The sequence below is a fragment of the Sarcophilus harrisii genome, chromosome 4 (genome assembly GCF_902635505.1).
Source record: "Sarcophilus harrisii chromosome 4, mSarHar1.11, whole genome shotgun sequence".
NCBI lineage: Eukaryota > Metazoa > Chordata > Mammalia > Dasyuromorphia > Dasyuridae > Sarcophilus > Sarcophilus harrisii.
The window spans coordinates 327,083,940-327,105,736 of NC_045429.1; the positions used below are offsets into that span (position 1 = coordinate 327,083,940).

The 21,797-nt window shown below is 40.9% G+C and overlaps 1 protein-coding gene across 1 annotated transcript in view; it reads right to left on the bottom strand.

The window, feature by feature from the left end:
- The window catches only part of WNT3 (Wnt family member 3), a 94,182-nt gene extending 76,811 nt beyond the window's left edge, over nucleotides 1-17,371 (bottom strand). Inside the window, exon 1 of the mRNA XM_003768415.2 lies at nucleotides 17,157-17,371. Within this exon, the coding sequence (XP_003768463.1) occupies nucleotides 17,157-17,236 (80 nt within the window). The 5' untranslated portion in view covers nucleotides 17,237-17,371. The remainder of the gene's footprint in view (nucleotides 1-17,156) is intronic.
- Nucleotides 17,372-21,797: the final 4,426 nt, after the last annotated feature.

The window sequence follows — 21,797 nt, forward strand, 5'->3', positions numbered from 1 at the left end:
ACTTCACTAAAAAAAATAAAAAGGAAGGGAGAAATTTGGAACACAAAATTTTGCAAGAGTGAATGCTGAAAATTATCTTTGAAAATAAAAATAAAAAGCTATTTAAAAAACCTAAGTTGATGCAACCATCCTACTCTCATTCCATATCTCTTCTATTCTGTGTGACCAAACTCCCTGAGAAGGCACAAACAATGGCAATATTTCCTCTCCTCTCATTGAATTCTAAACCTCTGGCTTCCAACCTCATCATTCAACGGAAATTGTTCTGTCCAAAGTTATCTGAGAACTTAATTGCTAAATCAAATGGTCATTTCTTAAACCAGAATCCCCCTTAACCTCTCTACAGCATTTGATAGTTAATCAAATTTGATTAACTATCAAATCTAAGGGGTATCTCTCCCTAGATACCCTCTCCTCTCAAGTTTTGATGACATTGCTCCCTCCTGTTCCTCCTACCTGCCTGATCATTCCTAATTCTTTGCTCATGTCATACCTCCTAAGATTCTGTTATGGGCTCCCTTCTCTTTTCATTCTATACTATGTCACTTGATGATCTTATCAGTTTTGGGGGTTTACTTATCTATGAGCCTAAGAAGAGGGTTCCCATATCTATATATCCAGCCCTAGTCTCTCTCTTTAGCTAAGAGATAGATAGAATGTCTAACTATCTCTTAAACATCTCAATCTGGATGTTCCTTGGATATCAAACCCAACAGGTTAAAAACAGAACTCAGTATCTTTACCTCAAAACCCTCCCCATTTCCAAATTTACCCATTTATTTGAAGAGTATCCCCCATCCTCCCATCACTCAGGCTCACAAGTTTTGTCTCATCCTTGACTCCTCACTCAAATATACCCATTATATCCGCTTTTGACCAAATCTTATTCTTTCTATCTTTACAGTATCTCTCACATACAGAACCTTCTCTCCATTTATTGTTTATTGTCTTTCCTACTCAAAAAAGACTAAAATATTGTCACTATGTATTGTGTGTCCAACTATGGCTGATCAGACCAATACAAATAAGCTCAGAAGGTTCTACTACATGTTGGGCTCAAATAATCCATATGAATATTTGGAGTAGAAATGACTCTGTACTTGCAAATCTCCTGTTTCTTTTGAGCTGCTTCAATTCTGCTTCACTCATAGAGCACAGCACCTTCTTTGATGTGGGCATGACCTATGCCAGTGTCTCCCATTTCTCACAGTTGATTCCAAAGTTCTTCAAAGAGATGCTGAGTGTCTCTCCACTTATACTACTACAATCCTCCACCATACCCTCATTACTTTTCACCTAGACTACTGCAATAGCCTTCTAATTAGTCTCCTCCCAAGTCTTTCCCCACTCCAATCTTTCACTCATGGTGTTATGGTGATTTCTTTTGTGTCAAGCTTGAGCAAGCAACTCTCTCACTCATCCCCAGTGCTTCCTTATTATCTTCAGTATAAAATAGAAATTACTCTGAAAGTAAACACTGGTTTACTTTCAGTTCCTTTAACATGACATTCCATTTCCTACTTCTGCACTTTTGTACTAGGTATTCCCCACATCTGGAATTTTCTTCCCCTTCTCTGTTTCTTTTTCCTGGCTCCCTCCACAATTCAGTTTAGAGGTTACTTTCTACAGGAGCTTTTCCTGGCCCCTTATCCTCATCCTAGTCTCCAACAACCGATATCATTCCCTTTCAAGTTCTCTTCCATAAAATGTTTAAAATGATTGTCCATCATTCATATATTGTTTACTGTGCAAATCTTTGATCCAGCAGTGTTTCTACTGGGCTTATATCCCAAAGAGATCTTAAAGGAGGGGAAGAGACCCACATGTGCAAAAATGTTTGTGGAAGCTCTTTTTGTAGTGGCAAAAAACTGGAAACTGAGTGGATGCCCATCATTTGGGGAATGGCTGAATAAATTGTGGTATATGAATGTTATGGAATATTATTGTTCTATAAGAAACGATCAGCAGGATCATTTCAGAGAGGCCTGAAGAGAATTACATGAACTGACACTAAGTGAAATGAACAGAACCAGGATTTCATTGTACACAGCAATGGCAAGATTATATGATGATCAGTTCTGATGAATGTGGCTCTTCTCAACAATGAGATGATTGAGGCCAGTTCCAATGATTTTGGGATGCTGAGAGCCATCTACACCCAGAGAGAGGACTGTGGAAACTGAATGTGGATCACAACATAGCCTTTTCACTTCTTTTGTTGTTGTTTGCTTGAATTTTATTTTCTTTCTCATTTTTTCCTTTTTGATCTGATTCTTCTTGTGCAGCAAGATAATTGTATAAATATGTATGCCTATATTGGATTTACATATATTTTTTACCATGTTTTACTTATATTGGATTACTTGCGATTGAGGAAAGGGGGTGAGGAGAAGGGGGGAAACTGGAACATAAGATTTTGCAAAGGGTCAATAATGAAAAATTATCCTTGCATATGTTTTGAAAATAAAAAGCTTCATTTAATAAATGAATTAATAAATAAAACAAAATGATTGGCTAGGTGTATTCTATAGTCAATTTTTTGCTGTCTTGAGGAGGGAGAAGAATAGGGAGGGAGGAGAAAAACAATTTGTAGCTCAAAATTTTACAAAAATGAATATTGAAAACTATATATGTAACTAAAAAAAATAAAATACTATTGAAGTTTTAAAAATACAAAGAACTACATAATCAATAAAAACAAACAAAAAAAAACTCTCCCATCAAGTCTTCATGTTGACACCCTATTAAAATTCATGTTCCAGGAGAGCAAGGGATAGTGTTACTCTTTTTTTTGGTATTTTCTTAATATAGTGCCTGAAACACAATGTTTCGAAATGTTTGCTGATTGAGAAGTAGCTTCCTTAAGTTCTAATAGCTAATGCTAATACATTCACTCCATGCAGCTTGTCAGGATTTATAAAAACAGAAAAATCAATAAGTCAAAAAACACTTATTAAACACCTACTATACTAGGCACTATGATGAATGTTGAGAATACAATGCAGTCCTTGCTCTCAAGAAGCTGCTCATAATCTAATGGAAAAGATTTGAGAGGAACCAATACCCTCAACATTATATTCTATCAGTCAGGAATTATAATAGATGAAAATCCAGGGATGCAATGAAGGGGAGAAGTTTGAAATTACAATTATCCCTTCCACATTTCCATCGTGGTTTCAATATATTACATATTGACATAAGAAATTAAATAGTAATTTTGAGGAGAGTTTTGCTGAAACCACTGATAAAATGTGGAGGATAGCATAGAGCCTATGACCAAATCCTTAAACCAAATTTTACAATAAGGTATTGTACCCATCCCATTAAAGATAAAGAAAAAGTTTAGGCTTTTTTTTCCCCTGGTATAAAGGGAAGGTCAAAAAATTAGTGGATTTTCCAGATTGTGGGGACACTGTGCCTCTAATCCCTGCAATGTGGAAGAAATAATTGAAATCTAAATTTATAGAAGTTCTTAACTATTTCTCTGACTTGGTTACCTTTGGTAGTCAGGTGAAACCCATGTATAAAATACCTTATAAAGGGAACAAATTATATCAAAAAAGATGTATTAATATCAACCAAGCTCATGAGCCCTCTGAAATACATCTATAGATCCCTTCTGTGAATCTCAAGTTAAGAAGTCTTGATTCAGAAAAACTGGAGCCTTTAAGACCTGCAAAGCATTTGATGAACATGAACTCATTTAATTTTTCATAGCAATATTGTAAGGTAAGTGCTATTATTTCCTTACTTTGAAAATGCTCAGAGAAGTTCTAAGACTTGCCTGGAATCACACTACGAGTAAACAAACAGATAGCTGGGGAATAAAGGCTGGGCTTGGAGTCAAGAAGACTTGAGTTGAAAGTCTGCCTCAGACACTTATTACCTCTGTGACTCTGGGTAAATCATTTAAATAAGAAGTCCTATTGATGATGTGGTAGCCTTTGTATACGTAAGGGAAAAGGTCCCAATTTGTGCATTTGATCATCTGCAAATGGTCCAATGGACTCTGTAAAATTTGGAGAACCATTTAAAGTCACTCAACATAAGTAGAACTGTTAGCAACTTGAGCTAAGCAATAAAAACAAATTCCAACTCGAGTGGAAACTGGTTCTGCTGCCTTACTCTGCCATCAAAGCTTCAAAAGCTCACCCCTACCTTCTAATGGGGTCATTGTTTTGCCCAACTGGCATGTTGTTAATTGGGCCTATTAAAATGCAACACCAGACAAAACTCCATTACAGGGGGCAGTTGGTTCCATAGAAACAATGTTATAAATGGGTAATAGGCCATGTGACATTACAGTAGCAACCTTGTGAGTTCACCCATGAGTTTGGTTTATAATGTATTAACAATGTTACTCGGAATTATTATATGATAAACTTTTGCAACATATGTCTACAGTTGTCTTGCATATCAAGAATCAAACATATTCATTGCTGATAGACATTTTCAAAACATATCAAAGATTAATTTAATAGCATTTTCTATGTGACCATGACAGATGAATCAGGGTAGTGGTGGTGAGAACCCAAAGGATTTGGAGTCCTTTTATGAACTTAGTTTATTCATCTTGAAGATGAAGGATGTGGACTAGAAGACTTTTAAAGTCTCTTCCATCTTTAAAATCTATAATCTTATAATATAAAAGTATTCTGCAAATGGTCAAGCTTCCTTTATTGGTCTTGTTGACCAGCTACTCTTAAAAGAGTGCATGAAAACTACCATCTCGCTTTCCCCACATGCTCTCTGTCTCTTTCCTTCTTTTACCATGATTCTTTTGCTTAAGTCATCTTGAGTCTTTGGACATCACCTAGTTGGTGGAAGCGACATTGTTTTTTTTCTTCCATATAATCTTGCCCACAGTCACATAGTAAGTGTTAAATGTCTGAGGTTGGATTTGAACTCAGATTCTCCTGATTTCAAAATTGATGCTCTATTCACTGTGCCATCTAGTTGTCCTTAAAGTTACCACTTTTAGCAAATGTGCTTTTCCTATTAAACTAAAAGATCTTTGAGAACAGGAATATGGCCCCACAGATCTATGAAGTATAGTACTGTATATACTCTAAGCCAAAGAGTCTTAAACTAATCTTCTCAAACTCCATGTGGAGTCATACAATTGAATGTGGAGTTACAAAATTAGAATTTAATATCAGTTAATATTTGATTTGTATACCTATTTTATATATTTATATACCCTGCGTAGCATAAAAATTTCTCTGGCATAAAGGGGTAATGAGTAGCAAAAGTTTAAGAAGTCCTGCTCCAAGCATGATCAATAAACTAAATCTCAGATTGTACAAAATAATGTTTAATTCAGAAATTACTTCCCTATATGTAACTTTTTAGAAATTAACCTTAAAGATCATCCGCTAGGATTTTCCTCATTTGGCTTGTTTCTAGGCCATTTAATATTTTTACCAGTGATTTGGAACCAGATACAAATGGTGTGCTTGTCAAATTAGCAGGTGATACAATGCTGAGGATAGCTAAAACACAGAATAACAGATTCAAAATTCAAAAGGATTTAAGCCATTTGGGGCGGAATCTTTAAGATAAAACTGAATGAATTAATAAAGCACTTATAATATACAAAGTATAATCTTATATTTATGCATCATGTTAAGGTTTGCAATGCACTTTAATAGGTATAAATGCAAAGTCTTATGCTTAGTTCAAAGTCACTTACACAAGTATAAGATGGGGGAAATGTGACTTGTGAAAATGTGAAAAGTTTGTTTGAAAAACAGGCAGGGGGTTTAATGAATGACAAGGTTAATATGAGTCAATAGTGTGATAGTATAGCCAATAAAGCTAGCACAATCTTAGTTTACATAGAGAAACAATGCAGCTAATAATGGCATTGTACTGATCAGATCGTGTCAGAAGTATTTTCATTCATTCATCCATCTATTCATTTTATTATGGATATTATCTTTATAAGGATATTAATAAACTAGAGATGAGGCTGGTTGAAGGGCCTTGTCACATAAGTAATAGTTAAAGAAACTTTGGATATTTAGCCTGGAGAAAAGACAACTTAGACATAGGAAGCTCTAATTTTGGAAGATTTATCCTATGGAAGGAGGAATAGGTTGATTCTGTTTGATCCCAGAGGAGCAACTTTAGCCCTGATATCAGAAGAAAAAAAAACCTTCTAAAAATTTGAGCATCCCCAAAGTGGAATGGGCTAAGGACGGAGGCAATGGACTCTTTATTTGACTCTGGAATGTGTTTCTGACCCTACACTGGATATATAGGTGTGTCTAATGTTTCCGGAATTCACTTCAAAGCAAATAATGAAGCCACTTTGTGAATACCTGCCTGAGGGAGAGTTGAGGAGCTGTCCAGTGTCCCTTTCCTGACCCCTCACCAACTCCTCCCTACAACACTTTTTGCTAGAAATAGACAGTAGCCCTATAAGTAGAGTTGCTTCCTTTCTCTCTCACCTTTAGAGCACGGACAGGCAGCTAAGTATTTAGATTTCAAAGGGCTTCTGGGATGCAGGCTGTATGCCAAATAAGAATGTCACAAGAGCAAGTGAGTAGAGGATGTGCTGACAGTCAGTAGCAGAGGTTCAAATGTCAGCAAAGCTAATAATTAAGTAGAATAGGTGCTCCCTTTCAGTAAATCTGAAAATAGTATTTTCTTAAAGGAACTGAGAGGCAGAACAGCTCCAAGAAGTTGTTGAGTAAAGCAACTTGTTGATCTGAGCAGCAGCTTGGAAAGAATCACGAGAGCTAGAATCAGAGGTTGCTCAGTTGTTTCATTCATGTTGTACTATTTGAGATCCCTTTTGGGGTTTTCTCAGCAAAGATACTGGAGTTGTTTGCCATTTCCTTCTCTGGCTCATTTTACAGATGAGAAACTAAAGGTGAACAAGAGGACCAGGGCTCAAATCCCAGTCCTTTCACTTGCTATTTACCTGACCTTAGACAAGCCCTTTTATAAGTGTGGGACTTGTTTTCATCTCCTATAAAATGAGGAAGTTGGACTTCAGCAAAGATTCTTAATCTTTTTGCTGTCCTGGACCCCTTTGGCTGCCTGATGAAGTCTATGATTCATGATTTTAAATGCACAAAATAAAATACATAGGATTACAAAGGAAAAAAATAATAAAATGCCATTATATTTTAAATATATAAATATTTTAAATGCACATTACATATAAATATATTTTACATATATAAAATGTTCTTAAATTTTTAAATGAATATTCATAGACTAAGTCAGGTACGGCTAGGCAGTACAGTGGGCAGAATACCAGATCTGGAGTCAGAAAGACTCATTTTGCTAAATTCAAACCTGAGCTCAGATTCTTACTAGTTGTGTGACCCTGGGCAAGTGATTTAACCTGTTTGCCTCAGTTTCCTCATCTGAAAATGAACTCAAGAAGGAAATGGTAAACCATTCCAGTCTCTTTGCCGAGAAAACCCCAACTGGAATCATGGCGAATTAAACATGACTGAAATAATGAAATGATAACCAACCAGGTTAAGGTTAAAGCTAATCTTTAGAGACTCTTCCTTTTCTAAATTTAAATCTAAAGGAACTAGACTCCTGTTATTGCCATCCTGATACCAAAGGCTCTAAAATCATTAGATTTGGAGTCAGATGATTTGAGTTCATATGTTGGCTCTGGTGCCTACTTGTGTAACATGTGTGTGATTCTTTTGGGAGTAGGGGTGAGATGGCATGGGCGTTTAAATGTTCAACAAATATACCTGAGGTAAAAATATACACCCTGAGCCAGACAATAGGAAAGGCACATATATCAAAACAGGAGAGTTTGTAATCTGCCCTGAAAGGAGAATTCATTTAAAATCAGAACTTCCTTATCAGAAGAATCAAAAGAAAATAGGAGTCAGAGAAAAAGTGGACAATCTGTGCCCTGTGGGAAGAACAGCCAGCCGTCCTGAGAGGCTTAAACAATCCTCTGCAGAAGACAGGAGGTTAGACCAAATGGCCTCTCCAGCTTCCTTCTGGTGCTAGATGATTGACCGCCATTATGAGAGGACAGGGGAAAAGGGATGGAGCACTTTGGGCTCAAGCTGCTCTCAAATCCCGAAGACACTGAGGGAGCTAAACTAAGACAGAACTCATGTACTTTCTTTCTTCCCACCAGTGATGTCTCCCATCCACCCTTACCAGCTTTGCCTCCAGAGAAAAAGGGGATTCCTTCCTGGGCAGAGTATGAAGAAGGAAGATATTGGGTTGGGTTGAACCAGGCCCTAAAGGGACTATGGTGGTGAGGGGTGGAAGGAGGAGGTGTAAGTCCCATACTCCTCCCACCCACTTCCCCCAAAGAATGTAATTAAGGAGCAGGCCTCTGGCAGGAGCCAAGCTTTTTGCCTTCCATCTATAAATCACCTTCTGAATCATCTCTCAGTCCTGAGAAGAGCAACTGCTATTTGGGCTGCTCCAGATGGCTGCCAATGCCACTCCCCCTGCCTACCCCGCCCCCCCCCCCCCCATTCCTGCAGCTGCATGGAGCCTGGTTAGAGTGATTTGAGTTCTCAGCTGGAAATAGTAAAGGCCTGAAAGAGCAGCATTGCCTGGGAAGAGGAAATGGAGCTTTTGTCCACCTATTTCCACCATTACCACTTGTCTTCTTCCATGTTCAGTTAAATAGGGAATAGTTTATCTTTAGGCCAGGAAAGGGTATGGGGAAGGTCAACAGAAAAGTCTAGTCAGACCTGAGGGTCTTTTTCTGAGCCAAGCGATTTTCTCCCCAGAGGATCAATGCCCTGAGTCAGAAATAGGAGAAGTGAAAGTAATGGTGGAGAGAGAAGGAGAGACAGAGACAGCAGACAGACAAGGGGAGAGAGGGGAGGGGAAGGGAAGGAAACACACAGAGACAAAGAAACAGAGAGACAGAAAGAGACAGAGATCCTGAGAGAAAGAGAGTTATAAAATCTGATGGGAATTAGGTAGGGAAAGAATCTTCAACAATAGCCTTAAGTTATTAAGTTCAAATGGCAGGGGACATGAATAGACAATAAAATGTCAAAGTTTCGTATTTAGGATAGGTGCACAGGCACAAACCATCAAATATCATTAAATGGTTCCACAATAATATGACTTTAGGTGAAACAAAATTAGAACTGGAAGAATATTATAAATGGAAGAGCAGTGACTGGTAGCAGCTTTTTTTTTTTTTTCTATTCAGGTTTGCATTCTCTCAGCTGAAAAAATGAAGAATGTTAGATTGGAACAGTGTTATCCAAAGTATGGTACACACACCCAGAGATGTGCAAAATGATCCAGTAGAGTACATGAAGAATATTTTAGATCAGAGGAGAACAGCACAGCTGGACAGCCAACTCACAGCTGTTCCTTATTTCTGCTATTCCCCTTCCTTTTTTTGGCTATCATTACCAGCCATGCTAGATGGTCAGCTTTATGCTCCTTCCTGGGCAGAAAAGCATACAGGTGGTCAGGCAGTGAATTATTCTCTATCTGGATCCCTAATGCCCCTGTCTTCCCTTTTTTGGCCCACCACAGAAGCAATTTATACCTTCTAAGGATCCTGGACTATAATCTTCAAACTGCCCAAACCCACTGGGCCCTAGGCTACAAAGGAGGTGAGTCACTCTTTGTTTCCCAGGTGGTACAAAAGGTGTGTGAGGGTGTGTGTATGTGTGTGTGTGTGTGTGTGTGTGTGTGTGCGCGTGCCCCTGTGACTGCTCATGGAATGTGTGCATCTGCTCATGGGATGTGTGCTTCCCTTGATCCTCCACATCCTAGAAAGGTAACATTGCCAGAGTAATCTTGACTGCAACAGGGACAGACAGACCTTGCTTCCCTGGAATGAGAACAATTGCAGGTTCTCACTCTTAGGGAAAGATAATCGGGTATATCACCCAAAATCCTGGGACAGAAGACCTCTTTGGCCCTAGCCAGCCAGGCTGACATAGGGTGGGAAAATGCTTACTTGTAAGGTGAGCTATTTCTGCCCATCAGGATTCTTCTCTTTCGCTCAACCTCTAGGAAAACATGAAAGGCTGGGGCCCCAGGCAAGTAGCAGTAAGAAGAGGCAAAGCTATGGCAACAGGCACCAGCAGCTAGCAAGAAGGGAGAAAGAGGGACTGGCTTTTACCACTGATGAATTTGGGGCTTAGTGGCAGCCAAGCACAGAACTTTCATAAATGAAAAACCTTGCTCCCAAAACCGTTCCAAACCCAACCACTACCAGGAACCCAGGATCCATCAGGGCATTTGCCTGTTTCCCCCCATTCCCAGCAACAGCCACCTTCTAGACGAGATGTGAACTCCAGAGACCACATTCCTCTTTCAACAAGAAAGAAATTTAATAACTCTAGTTCAACAAAAAATCTTCCATAAATGGAAAATATGAAAATTAATATCATCATTTAGCATAACAAAGCACTTTCTTCCATTTGGATAGGTTTCTTTGGGAGATTTCTTTTTTCAGCTATGACATCCACTAAAACCAAGGATCAGAATAAACTGAATTTAGAACCAAACCTTTGATTCACTGTCTCACAAAATGTTAATTCAATTTTTTTTAAAAAAGTCTAACTATTTATTTTGCTCTCACTAAAAACACTGTAATTTCTTCAGCATAAAAAAGCTTTTGAACCATTAATAAATAAAATGGATTCATTTTTAAAATATCATTATCTACCCCAATCTTTTAAAATGCCTGTTTTGCATGTTTCAGAATATATGGCAGTATGTTAGTATAATAGTATATTTATATGATTAATAACTAAATATTCATGGCTTTGTAATTATATGGTCAGAAACTTTTATTGATCAGTGATCAAAAAAAGTTTGAAGAATACTAGGGGAAAATAGTTCAACATGTTGAAAAACCTGCGAGATTCTTGGTATGGGAGTTCTTCCTATGGAGAAAGCTAATCACAACCAGAATAGCTTTTCATAGTTATCTGAGGCTCAGAAGGAATCAGTGACTTGATTAAGGTCACATAACCAATAAATACCAGAGACAGATCTTAAGCCCTTGTGTTCCTGTTACCCAGTTCAGTACTCTTTCTACTCTACCACTCTACCCCTATCTAACAACACCCCAAATTACATTATTGCCAAACCTCACCCAGAAGTCACATAAGCAAAATTGTGGCCAAGCTAAGATGAGAATTCAGATCTCCTGATTTCCAGCCCAGGGCTCTTTCCACTCCAGTATAGAGATAATGTGAATATGAAATGAGATAATAGACGTGAGAACATTTTGGTAAATAACAAGCCAAATTCAGAGATCCGTTGATTAAATGGGAGAATGGCAGAAATCTTCTGAAGGAAAAAGAGGATATTTGACTATCATTCTACCCCCTCCCATCAGGGACAGCAAATGGAGTGTTTTCCCTTCTTATGTGGCCTCTCTGGCAACAGTGCTGCAGAGCTTGATGGACGGGCCTTGGGCTACAATATCCTGAGAGTTTAAATACTATCCAACTCCAGTCAGTCCTCTTTCCTAAAATATGTATTTTCCTCTTTTTTCCATTCTGGGAGACAGTGTCTCTACCTTCATAGCACAGTCATCAAAGTTTGTCCTCTTATTGATAGCTTGGAAAAGTAAATGAGTGCTTTTGGTTTCTAAAAACTCACTACCTAGAACAAGATCTTGTGGAAATTCAACTCCCTGCGGCTTACTCTTTTCTATTCTAGTCTATATCAGACCAAAGCATCAATTCAATGCAATTCAACAAAATATTTATTGAGTACCTACTTAGTGTTCGTGGGGCTACAACATTTAAATGACCCCCAGTCCCTTCCCTGGTGGAGCTCACAGTTTTTTAGGGGGAAGAGCTAAACTATATCAAGATCATTGTAATGGATCTTGAGACATATAAAAGAAAGGCTTTAGGATCTAATGATATTTTCAGAGCCTGTCATGATCTCTTTGGGATCTGATGATGTTAGGCTGGTGCCACTTGAAGTTGTTGATTATTTGAAAAGGGCTTTAAGATGCTTGCTTTTTATGTTTAATTTTATTTTTAAACCATGAGCAAATTCTTCATAAGACTTTAACTCATTTCTCTGCGCTTTGTCTCAAATACTCCCAAATTGTGGAATCTTTCTCTGAGTAATCTCCATGCTATCCAATTAGGAAATCAAAATGCTACCTGTGACGTGATTTAGACTGAGTACTAAGGGTTAAATGGACTTGGAGAAGACGAGATTTTAACTGACTTCCAAGTGACTTGGATTAACTTCAACATTCTATCCCCCTAGGGAGAGATCTAACTTAGCTGAGAGACCACCCACTGGAAACCTGGGCATCCGATCTGCTATCTGTCCATCGCGGTCTGTCTGTCTATCTTTCTGATCAGCAGCCTCAGCTCAGGCTCAGGGACACTCCGAGCCATCTGTAATTTCTGCCTGCTACAAGTGTTAACACCTGGCCTCAGGCCTTCCTCCCCCACAGTCTCCAGGTGCTTGGCACATCTGAGCTCACTGACCTCCACAGGGTTTGACTGAACATGTTTTTCTGTCTCAGTGAGGATAGGAGGGGTCGAGACCATGCCATTTTTACAAAAGGGAAAACTGAGATTGGCCACAGGGCAAGCAATTGGCCCAGATTCTATAAGGGTTATCACAGGATACTGAGAAGCCCATTTAGGGATCCTCATTGTCACTCCAATAACTTAAAAAAAAAAAAAAACATATTTATATCTGTTACTTCATTATAATCACACAACATTTCTATAAGGTAGGCAAGGAATTGTTAGTCCTCATTTTACAGATGAAGAAACTAAGTCTTTAATAAATTAAATGACTTAATGCTTAAGGTCAGGCATTCAGTTTGGGGTGGAGACAGGTCTTCTGACTCCCGAGTCAGTGTTCATTTATCTGATTGTCTTGTGAGGAGGGTCTTAGAGGATATACTCAAGAAAATGGTCTCATTTTCTTCCAAGAAAGAGGAGACAATATCCTCTACCAGCTGTGGGTGGGAACTGAAAGAGTGAATTGCATGATCCAGGATACTCCAGGAGTCTCTCAGGAGACTGGACAACAGCTGCCATTGTGTAGCCAAAAGAGTCCTGGCCTTGGAAATGGGAAATTTGCCATTAGTTTGCTGTGTGACTTCAAGCAAAACATTTCCCCTCTCTGGGCCTTATCTATAAGTGTGGGGTTAGTTTGCTGTCCCATCCAGCTTTGAAATTCCTTAATTTTATGATTCTACATCTAGGATAGAGCACACACAGAGAATTTGAAGCTCAACGTCAAAAAGGGGACAGGGAGGGAACCTTGGGCCTTAAGAGGTCTGACTTTGGGAGCGAGGGAGAATACAAATTGAATAACTTCCCTTCCAAATTCCTCTCTAGGTCTTATGTGTGGACTGGGTGGGCCAGAGTGTGGGTCAGCAACTTGAATTTCTGTCCAGAACTTTAGGGAGCAGAGGTAGAATTTGGGGTGCCTATATCTTTCCCCCAATCCCTTCTCACTCTTCTGAACTGCCCCTAACCAAATTCTAAGAGCCAGTCATGTGGGAATGATGTATTTCCTCTCTACTTGCACAGCCAGACCCAAACAGCTCATGAAGTTGGTGACTGACCACCCGGTCAGGAAAATAAGGAGCCTTGGTGTGCCCAGGATATGATGGTAGCTAAACTCCTTGAACCAGCAGAATCTCCCAGGGGAATTGATCACTGCACTAAAAGCATTTCCTAGCTAAGACAGCCCATCCCTCCATATATACATATCCCTCTTTGAAGATCCCCCTGCCAGAAGAGTCATTCACTTAGACAGCCACAAAGCATTGACATACTTGTCCAAATGCATTCACAGGCACTATTCCTCATACACAGACACAACACATATGGGGCCACTGATGTTCATACAGGCACAGGTGAATAACATTGGCATAGAAGTCCACAGTGCAAACACAGGCCCAGACATGGGCACAGGCACTGAGACAGACACAGAGGAGAACAAAAACAGCAATACAGGGTACTGACCCAGACTCACGCAGGTAGGTAACACTGATACTGCCATGGACACAGAAACAGAATCACGGACCCCAACCAGCACAGCACAAGTATAGACCCCTAACACTGACACAGTCACACATGGACACAAATACCACAACAGGCATAAAGCACCGACCCTCTGACAGGTACGGAAACACATTATTGACATGGACACACATATATACCCACACATACACAAAGGCGCTGACTCTCACATAGCCCCTTGACTCTCCTAGAGATACAGACAGACACACAGAGAGACCAACCAGGTTTACTGATCATGAACATACAGAGGCACCGGTCAGACTTACACAGACATAGAAGAACACCCAGAGGCACTGACCCTCATACAAGTACACAGACACAAAGAGGTATACACACACAGACACACACACACACACACACACAGAGACACACACACACATACATACACAATGAGTATTGTGTAGACACACGGGCACAGACAAATGGACATAGGCAGACTTACTGTTACCAGTACTGGCAGTGACTGACATCAACACAAGTGCCCCCCTAGAGAGACTGACTGACCCTTATATAAACACACAAACACAGGCAGTGATGACACTCCCCCCTCCACGTACACAAACATGATAAAACACAGAGACACATAAACCTTTTTCCTCCACACCCAGACAAAGCAACCCTGTTTCCCTTCTGATTTGTCTGACACCATGAATACAGAACTGAGGGTAGACCTGGCCTGGCAGGCTCACAGATAGATATTCTTTCAAATGACCCTTTCCTTGGTCTAATTCTCCCTCTCGTGGCTACCTTCAACTGGAAGATTTTCAAACCACCATTTAAAAAATCCACCTTCAAACCCAACACTCCATTCCTCAGCCAACTGATGCCTCCCCAGCTGGCTTTGTCCATTGCTGACAGCACACTCCCGAGACTGCTTGCCAGGTACCTTTGACAGGGACAGAACAAGGCTGGCCTCCCCGATTCCACCTTCTGCCTTTCAGAACTGATTTTTTCTCCTTCCCACAGGTTCCCTTCTTTCACTCCTTTCCTTGTCTGGGGGAGGGGGCTCTGCCCTGAACTCATCTTTGGATCTGAAGAATGGCTGTGGAGGGTAGGTCTCAGCAGCTACTTACCCCTCAAACCTCTGTCACAACCTTCAGAATCCTCCATCACCCAAGAAAAGCCCACCCCCTAGAAGATGGAATTCTATTTTCTTTGCTGCTTCTCCCAGGGAAGACATCTCCCCAGCCCTTCTCTTCCTTTAACCACTCAACTCAGTGAAATGCAGGACTGCATCCCATGCTGAGCTAGTCCAAAGAAAGACTCTCCAGCTATCCAGCAGAGATGACTTCCCAGCGACCTTCTGACTATATAGTTTGGGTCTCTCCTGACGGCATGGTCCTTGCTGTCTATAATCTATGTACCCTCCTTTCTCTGACCCCCACCCCAAATCCCCCTTCCAGGCCCTTTTTACCCTCAGACATAAACTACTTTTCCAATAGAGAGAGAAAACAAAATCAGAGAGAGAGAGAGAGAGACACACACACACGCAATCACATTTGAGATGTGACTATTCTTTTCTTTTTCTTGTTTGTTTATTCTTAATTTTGGAGGGGAAAGATGCTGCAAAAAGACACTTCATTTTGGTCCAAATCATAATTTTCTCCTTTCCAATGCAACCAGGATGGGAACTGGATGAAAGCAGATGAATTTTAAGAGAGAGATGATTAAAAAAAATAAGGATCTGAGTTCTTTAGGACCATATTCCTTGCAGCAGAGCCCAATGGGTACTTTTCACTTGGATTCTCTTGAAGGGAGAAACAATCACTCCTGATAATTTTGGAAATTCAACAGCCCAAATTTTTCTTTAGCCTTTCCTACCCCAATCTCCTCCTAACGTTCCCCTCCCCTCCATGCCCTTCATCATCTTCTTGGGGGAAGATTCATTAATTGAAGTTTCCTGGAATGTAGGGGGTTGGGTAGTGGTGGGGAGACCCAGAGTGATTTAAAGAAACTGATTTTAGTATCCTCTCTCCCGACTCCCCGTACCTGCCAAAGGGAGGGAGACTGTGTCATTCGGTAAACAAGAAACAGCTCCCTATACCAAAGAGCCACAATGTAATATTACTCAACCTGCCTCCCATTCCTCATTTTCTCATCTTCATTTTCTAAAATTTATTTTGTATTTTTCTTTCTCTGAAAAGGAACGAACTGTCCCTTTCTCCCCGGCTTTCTTGTTCCCTTTCCACTTTTCTTTCTCTTTAGAAAAGAAATTGATTTGAAATGGAGAATTATTTCATTAAAAAAAAAACAAACCTTGACAACTCCTTTAAAACAAATCTTATTTCCCCGACTACAGTCCTCAATTCACCCCCAGTATGAGAAAGGAAGAAATAAACGAACTCGAAATTAAATGGCACCTTCGTTAGCGGCTCAAGCCGGCCACGCTCACTTTGGAGGGTCTGGATTAACACAGCTTACATGGGAGAATATGATGATTTAAAAAAAAAAAAAAAAAAACCACACCGCTCCCGTACCTTCCTACCCCCAATTCAAAAGTCTCTTAAAGCCCTCGGCCATTTGAAAAGGGGGGAGGAAGATAAAGGGTGTTGATTCTTGAGGGGAGGTGGATCCCCTTCTAGAGGATGAGCTAGAGTGGGGGTGACAGAACATAAGAATTCTGCACAAAGCCCCAAATTCAGCCAGAATAACCCAGATATGGAGATGGGAGCGTGTGTCTGTCTGGGCATCCAGGGATAGATTTCCCTTTTTTTTTTTTTTTTTTTTTTTTTTAAATTAAGAAGCCCAGTTGCAATCGAAGCAAGGGATTCCGGGGACCATGGGTTGGGGGTGGGGGTGAGGGGCGGCGGGGGTTTGCTGTTGGATTTAAGAAATGAAAAAAGAAGAGTCTTTTATAAACAGGAGGCAGGGGTGGGGGGGTGGACTGTCCAACCTTTACAATTAATGGAAAAGAAAATGGTGATTATCACAGAACCCAGGACTTTGATTCTGAAATTGAAGGCAATAGCAGCATAGGAATTCAAGCAACCTATTTCTCATGGGGGGGGGGGGTTGAAGGAGAAGAGAAAGGATAAGCAACGAACTAGTCTCCCACCCTTAACCCCAACACCAGTACTACCTCCCTTCCCCCTATCCCCCTCCCAGAACATGAAAGAGAAAATAAGGAGCAGGGGGAAAGGCGACTCTTACCACCAAATTGGGTAACCGGCTAAAACCTTGGTGCCACTGAACAGGAAGGAGAAGAGAAATCCAAGCAGGTGGTGATCCATTAGTCCTGGGTTGGAGGAGGAAGTTTGCAGGCAAACATGAAGAGGGGAAGCGAACGCCCCCAATAGTTGGAACAAAGTCCACTTGAAATTGGAAATGACTTTCGGGTTTGTCAGAAACGCACCTTCACCAGCCTCTCCCCCCCCCCCCCCCCCCCCCAAGCCCACAGAGAAACAGGGTTTGAGGATGTCAGCAGGCAACCAATCAGAACGCTCGGCCTAAGGTAAGAGATGAGTCTATAGTTCAGAGCTGTCAATCATGCCTCCCCTTCCCTCCCCTCCCTCCCCGGCCCCACAACTTGGTCTCGGGCTGCGAAGGGCACAGCCCCACCAAACTTATGAAAAACCTTTTCCTCTGGGATTAATTAGATTTCTCCCTAAGTTCATTTGGGGGGACACCAATGGCCAGTCCCAGCATCTGGCCCCGGAGGGAGAGCTCCACTTTGATATGGTTTGGCCGACTGACCATTGGGTGGGGCTAGGTTTGTTTATTTATTTATTTTGGATGGGGTGGGTGGGGGGAGTTGAAGATGAGGTTGGGGGAGGTTGGGGAAATGGTCGATGATTTTTCTGCTGGGGTAACTATTAACTCCTGGTGCCCTGAACCCAAAGAAAGATCTGGAAAAAACCCAAAGCCTCTCCTTTCATATTGTTGAAAACGCCAAGGTTTTTCAAATGGGTGTCTGCATGGAAAGGTGGTCCCGAAAGCCCCAAGACTGTCTTCCTACTTCAAATCTATCGTATTAGCTTTCATTACCCAGTAAACTTGCTGAATGAAACTCTCCTCCAGAGGTTCTGGGAATCTTAAAGAAGGATCTGGAGAGTGCTTTGAGATCTTGGGATGAAAGGCACCAGGGGAAAGTGCCCTGCGTTATTGGATTATTGTGTCAGAGATCAGATCAGTATCGGGACCTCCTGCTGCCTTTGCATTTCCTGCAACTGACACCACTCTGGGTCAGTTGCATTTCCTGCTTGTAGTCAGTTTCACTTTTTGCTTTGGGGGCTGTCCTCCCCCCCACCCCCCAATTATCCAATGTCTCTTGGATCTAGGTCTCTACCTCTTCCCCGAGGCAAATTAGAAAACCCTCCAAACTCACCCATTCAAGAGGGAAGTAATTGATTGGGCTTTAGAATTTCTTTTGGGGGACAAAGGAAAGAAATTGTCGAGCGTAGGACTATGTCTTCATTTCCTCGGGGACGAGTCCAACAAAGAAACAAGTACACCCCTCCCTATTGGGTCGCAGTGAGCTTCTAGATACTCTTAGAGTACAAATTATGAAACTTGGAGTCAGGAAATACTGAGTTCGAGTCTTGTCTCAGACAATATTTAGCTATATGATTATGGGCAAATCGCATGCCCCCTCAGCCTCAGTTTCTTCATCTGTAAAATGGAGGTGATAATAGCTTTTATTTCATAGGGTTATCGTGGGAATCGAAAGAGTTAACAAATATAAAGTGCTTTGCAAACCTTAACGTTATATAAATGCTGGCTAGCTTTCTACCAATCGACTTCAGCTTCTTCACCCAGAATCCAGAAAGATTAAGCTTTTTCTATTTCACCTAGATCTTACCTACTGTGGGAACTAGTCTCGAGGTCTGAGAAACCTTGGAAGCACCCCGAAATCTCTGGTCCCTTCTCTTTTTCACACTCAGTTACCATCTAAACTCTGTCTTGCCTTCTTTCACTCTTCAGGAAAAATCATAAAACTGCTAATATTTAAAAGAATATCCAAGTACCTTCAGACCTCCAGTAGGGAATTCTTACAACCTCCCTTTCTACAAAGAAGTATCATTCCAAAATGGGAAAACTGAGCAGGAAGGGAGAGGAGGTAATTTAAGGGTCTGTTGTCCCATAGAAGCCCCACAGCACCTGGGAACTTGACTCACTATCCCCTTCTTCTCAAAGGCCTATCTCAGCAAAAAGTCCAGGAGTTGATGATGAGCTCCCGCTTTGCTCGTTTTCTCTCTCTTTCCCCACTTAAAGCCCATTTCATTCTTTTTACCCTCTCCTTCCCCGCCTCCCATGGGCTGGTCACATTCCAGACCTTAGTCTCCCTGAGATTCCCAGAAGGTATGAACTGCAGCACTATGATCATAAGTAATGCAGGGATATACCAAAACAGGTACAGGGGAGCAGCCCAACAAGGGGGCACAAGGTTATCTGTCTCCCCGATAAGATTGTTAGGAAGATCACTGCCAGTTGGAAGGAAATCTAAACCCTGAGGCTCATCCTGTCCCTACTTGGAAGCCCAGTTTTTAGGGAAGGGACCAGGGGAAGGGGGGAGGGAAGAGGAAGAAACATTTCTATTTCCTGCTGAGGAAATTTCCCATACAGGGTTCAAAAATTCCTTGAACCCCAGACAGACTCCCTAGCCTCTGATTCTTGCTCCCCTCAAGTCTCAAAGCTTTGTGGTTCCCCATATTCAAACCTACTGCCCTCTCTGCATTCTCTTCCTGGGGATCCTTCCCCACACCAAGTCCTTCTGGCAGAGGCTCAGCAGCTCCTGAATTGGCCCCTTGGGGCAAATGAGGGGGCGGGGGGGGGGGGGGGGGGTTGGGTTGCTGCCTGGGCTTGTCCTGCCTTCTGCAATGTTCTTAGCCAAGGTGCACGTCTGGTGGGGGTGGGGGTGGGGGGAGAAAGATGAAAGAAAGAGGAGGGAAAGAGAGGAAAGGGGAAAAGAAAGGAGCGAGATGTAAGGAAGAGAAAGAAAGGAGGAGAATAGAGTGCAGAGAGGGAGGTGGAGCAGAGATGGAGGAGAGAGAAAGGAAAGGGAGATGAAAGGAAGAGTTAGAGGAAGAACAGATGAAAGAAGAGGAAGGGAAGATGGGAAAGGGAGTGGAAGCCTGAGAGATATAGGAGAGAGAAAAGTAGGGAAGAGAGAAGAGAGAAAGAGATAACTAATGGGATGCTGGATTAAGGTGTTACCCAAAGAGCCAGTGTGAGTATGGGAGGGGGGGGGTTAGGAGTGATGATTCTTGAACATTTTTTTTAATATTCCAGATGTTTTTATGAAAGAATTTTTTGAAAATTTCATCTGAAAGTTTCTCCACAATTGTACTTTCTATTTTTCCCGTGGAAGAAACCTGTCTCAGGTCCAAGAAGTTAGTGATGCTGATCTCTTCTCTTTGATATGGATTCAAGGTATGCAAAACTTTTGTACTACCCCATAACCATCTTGCCCTCCTTCCTTCTCCTTTCTTTTGTTTATTGGTGGTCAGCCCAGAATAGGAGGTCAGAAGGAAGGCAATTTTAAACACCAGAGTCCAGGTGCAGATCCTCACTGAGAGTCCTCCCATGAAAATGTTAAGAATATGGACAGCAAATAACCAGTCCCCAATCTTCCGAATTAGTCTGGGCTGAAAAATGGACTATTTGAACTCTCTTGCAAATCCTCTAGCTCCCGAGTTCATGATTCTAGAGATGTAAAAGTAAAGTTCAGTAATGGGGATTGATGTCTCTTTACACTGAAATTTATAAGGATGACCCAGTCTTATGTATTAATTGCTATATTTGTGGTATGTGTATGATGTTGGGGGGAGGGGGGAGAAGCAGAAAGTAAGAGGAGTCCATCTCTATTAGGACAATTCAGTATAAATTTATTGAAGTCCCATGTTTTCAGGCAAATTTACAAAGACAAAAAAAATGTTCCTTGCCCTATAGAAACTTACATTCTACTGGGGGAGGGAGGAACAACATATATACAAATATATCCATTCAAAATATATATATGAATATATGAGGACACTATTGCAATAATTCCAGTGAGATATTATGGAAGACCAAACTAGGGCATTGATTGTGCAAATCTGGATTCCCCTGAAAGGGAAACACTCTTGGAGTTGTGAGAAAAGCAATTAACTACTGTCATCCTCAGACGGGGGGGATTTTTCATAAGAGAGGGTTAGAGCACCAGAACTTATGGAAGCTTTGGAGGCTTTGGGATTGGTTCATCTGAAAGCAGGGCAATGGATCTTTTATTATTATTATTATTATTATTATTATTATTATAGCTTTTTATTTGCAAAATATATGCATGGGTAATTTTTCAACATTGACCTTTGTAAAACCTTCTGTTCCAACTTTTCCCCTCCTTCCCCCCACCTCCCTCCCCTACATGGCAGGTAGTCTCATACATGTTAAATATGTTAAAGTATATGTTAAATACAATATATGTATACATATTTATACAGTTATCTTGCTGCACAAGAAAAATCGGATTTAGAAAGAAGGTAAAAATAATCTGAGAAGGAAAACAAGAATGCAAGCAGACAACAAACAGAAAGAGTGAAAATGCTATATTGTGGTCCACACTCATTTCCCATAGTTCTTTCACTGGGTGTAGCTGGTTCTCTTCATTATTGAACAAATAGAACTGATTTGGATCCTCTCATTGCCAAAGATAGCCACTTCCATCAGTATTGAACATCATATAGTATTATTGTTGAAGTGTATAATGATCTCCTGGTTCTGCTCATTTCACTTAGCATCAGTTCATGTAATTCTCTCCAGGCCTCTCTGAAATCATCCTGCTAGTCATTTCTTACAGAACAATAATATTCCATA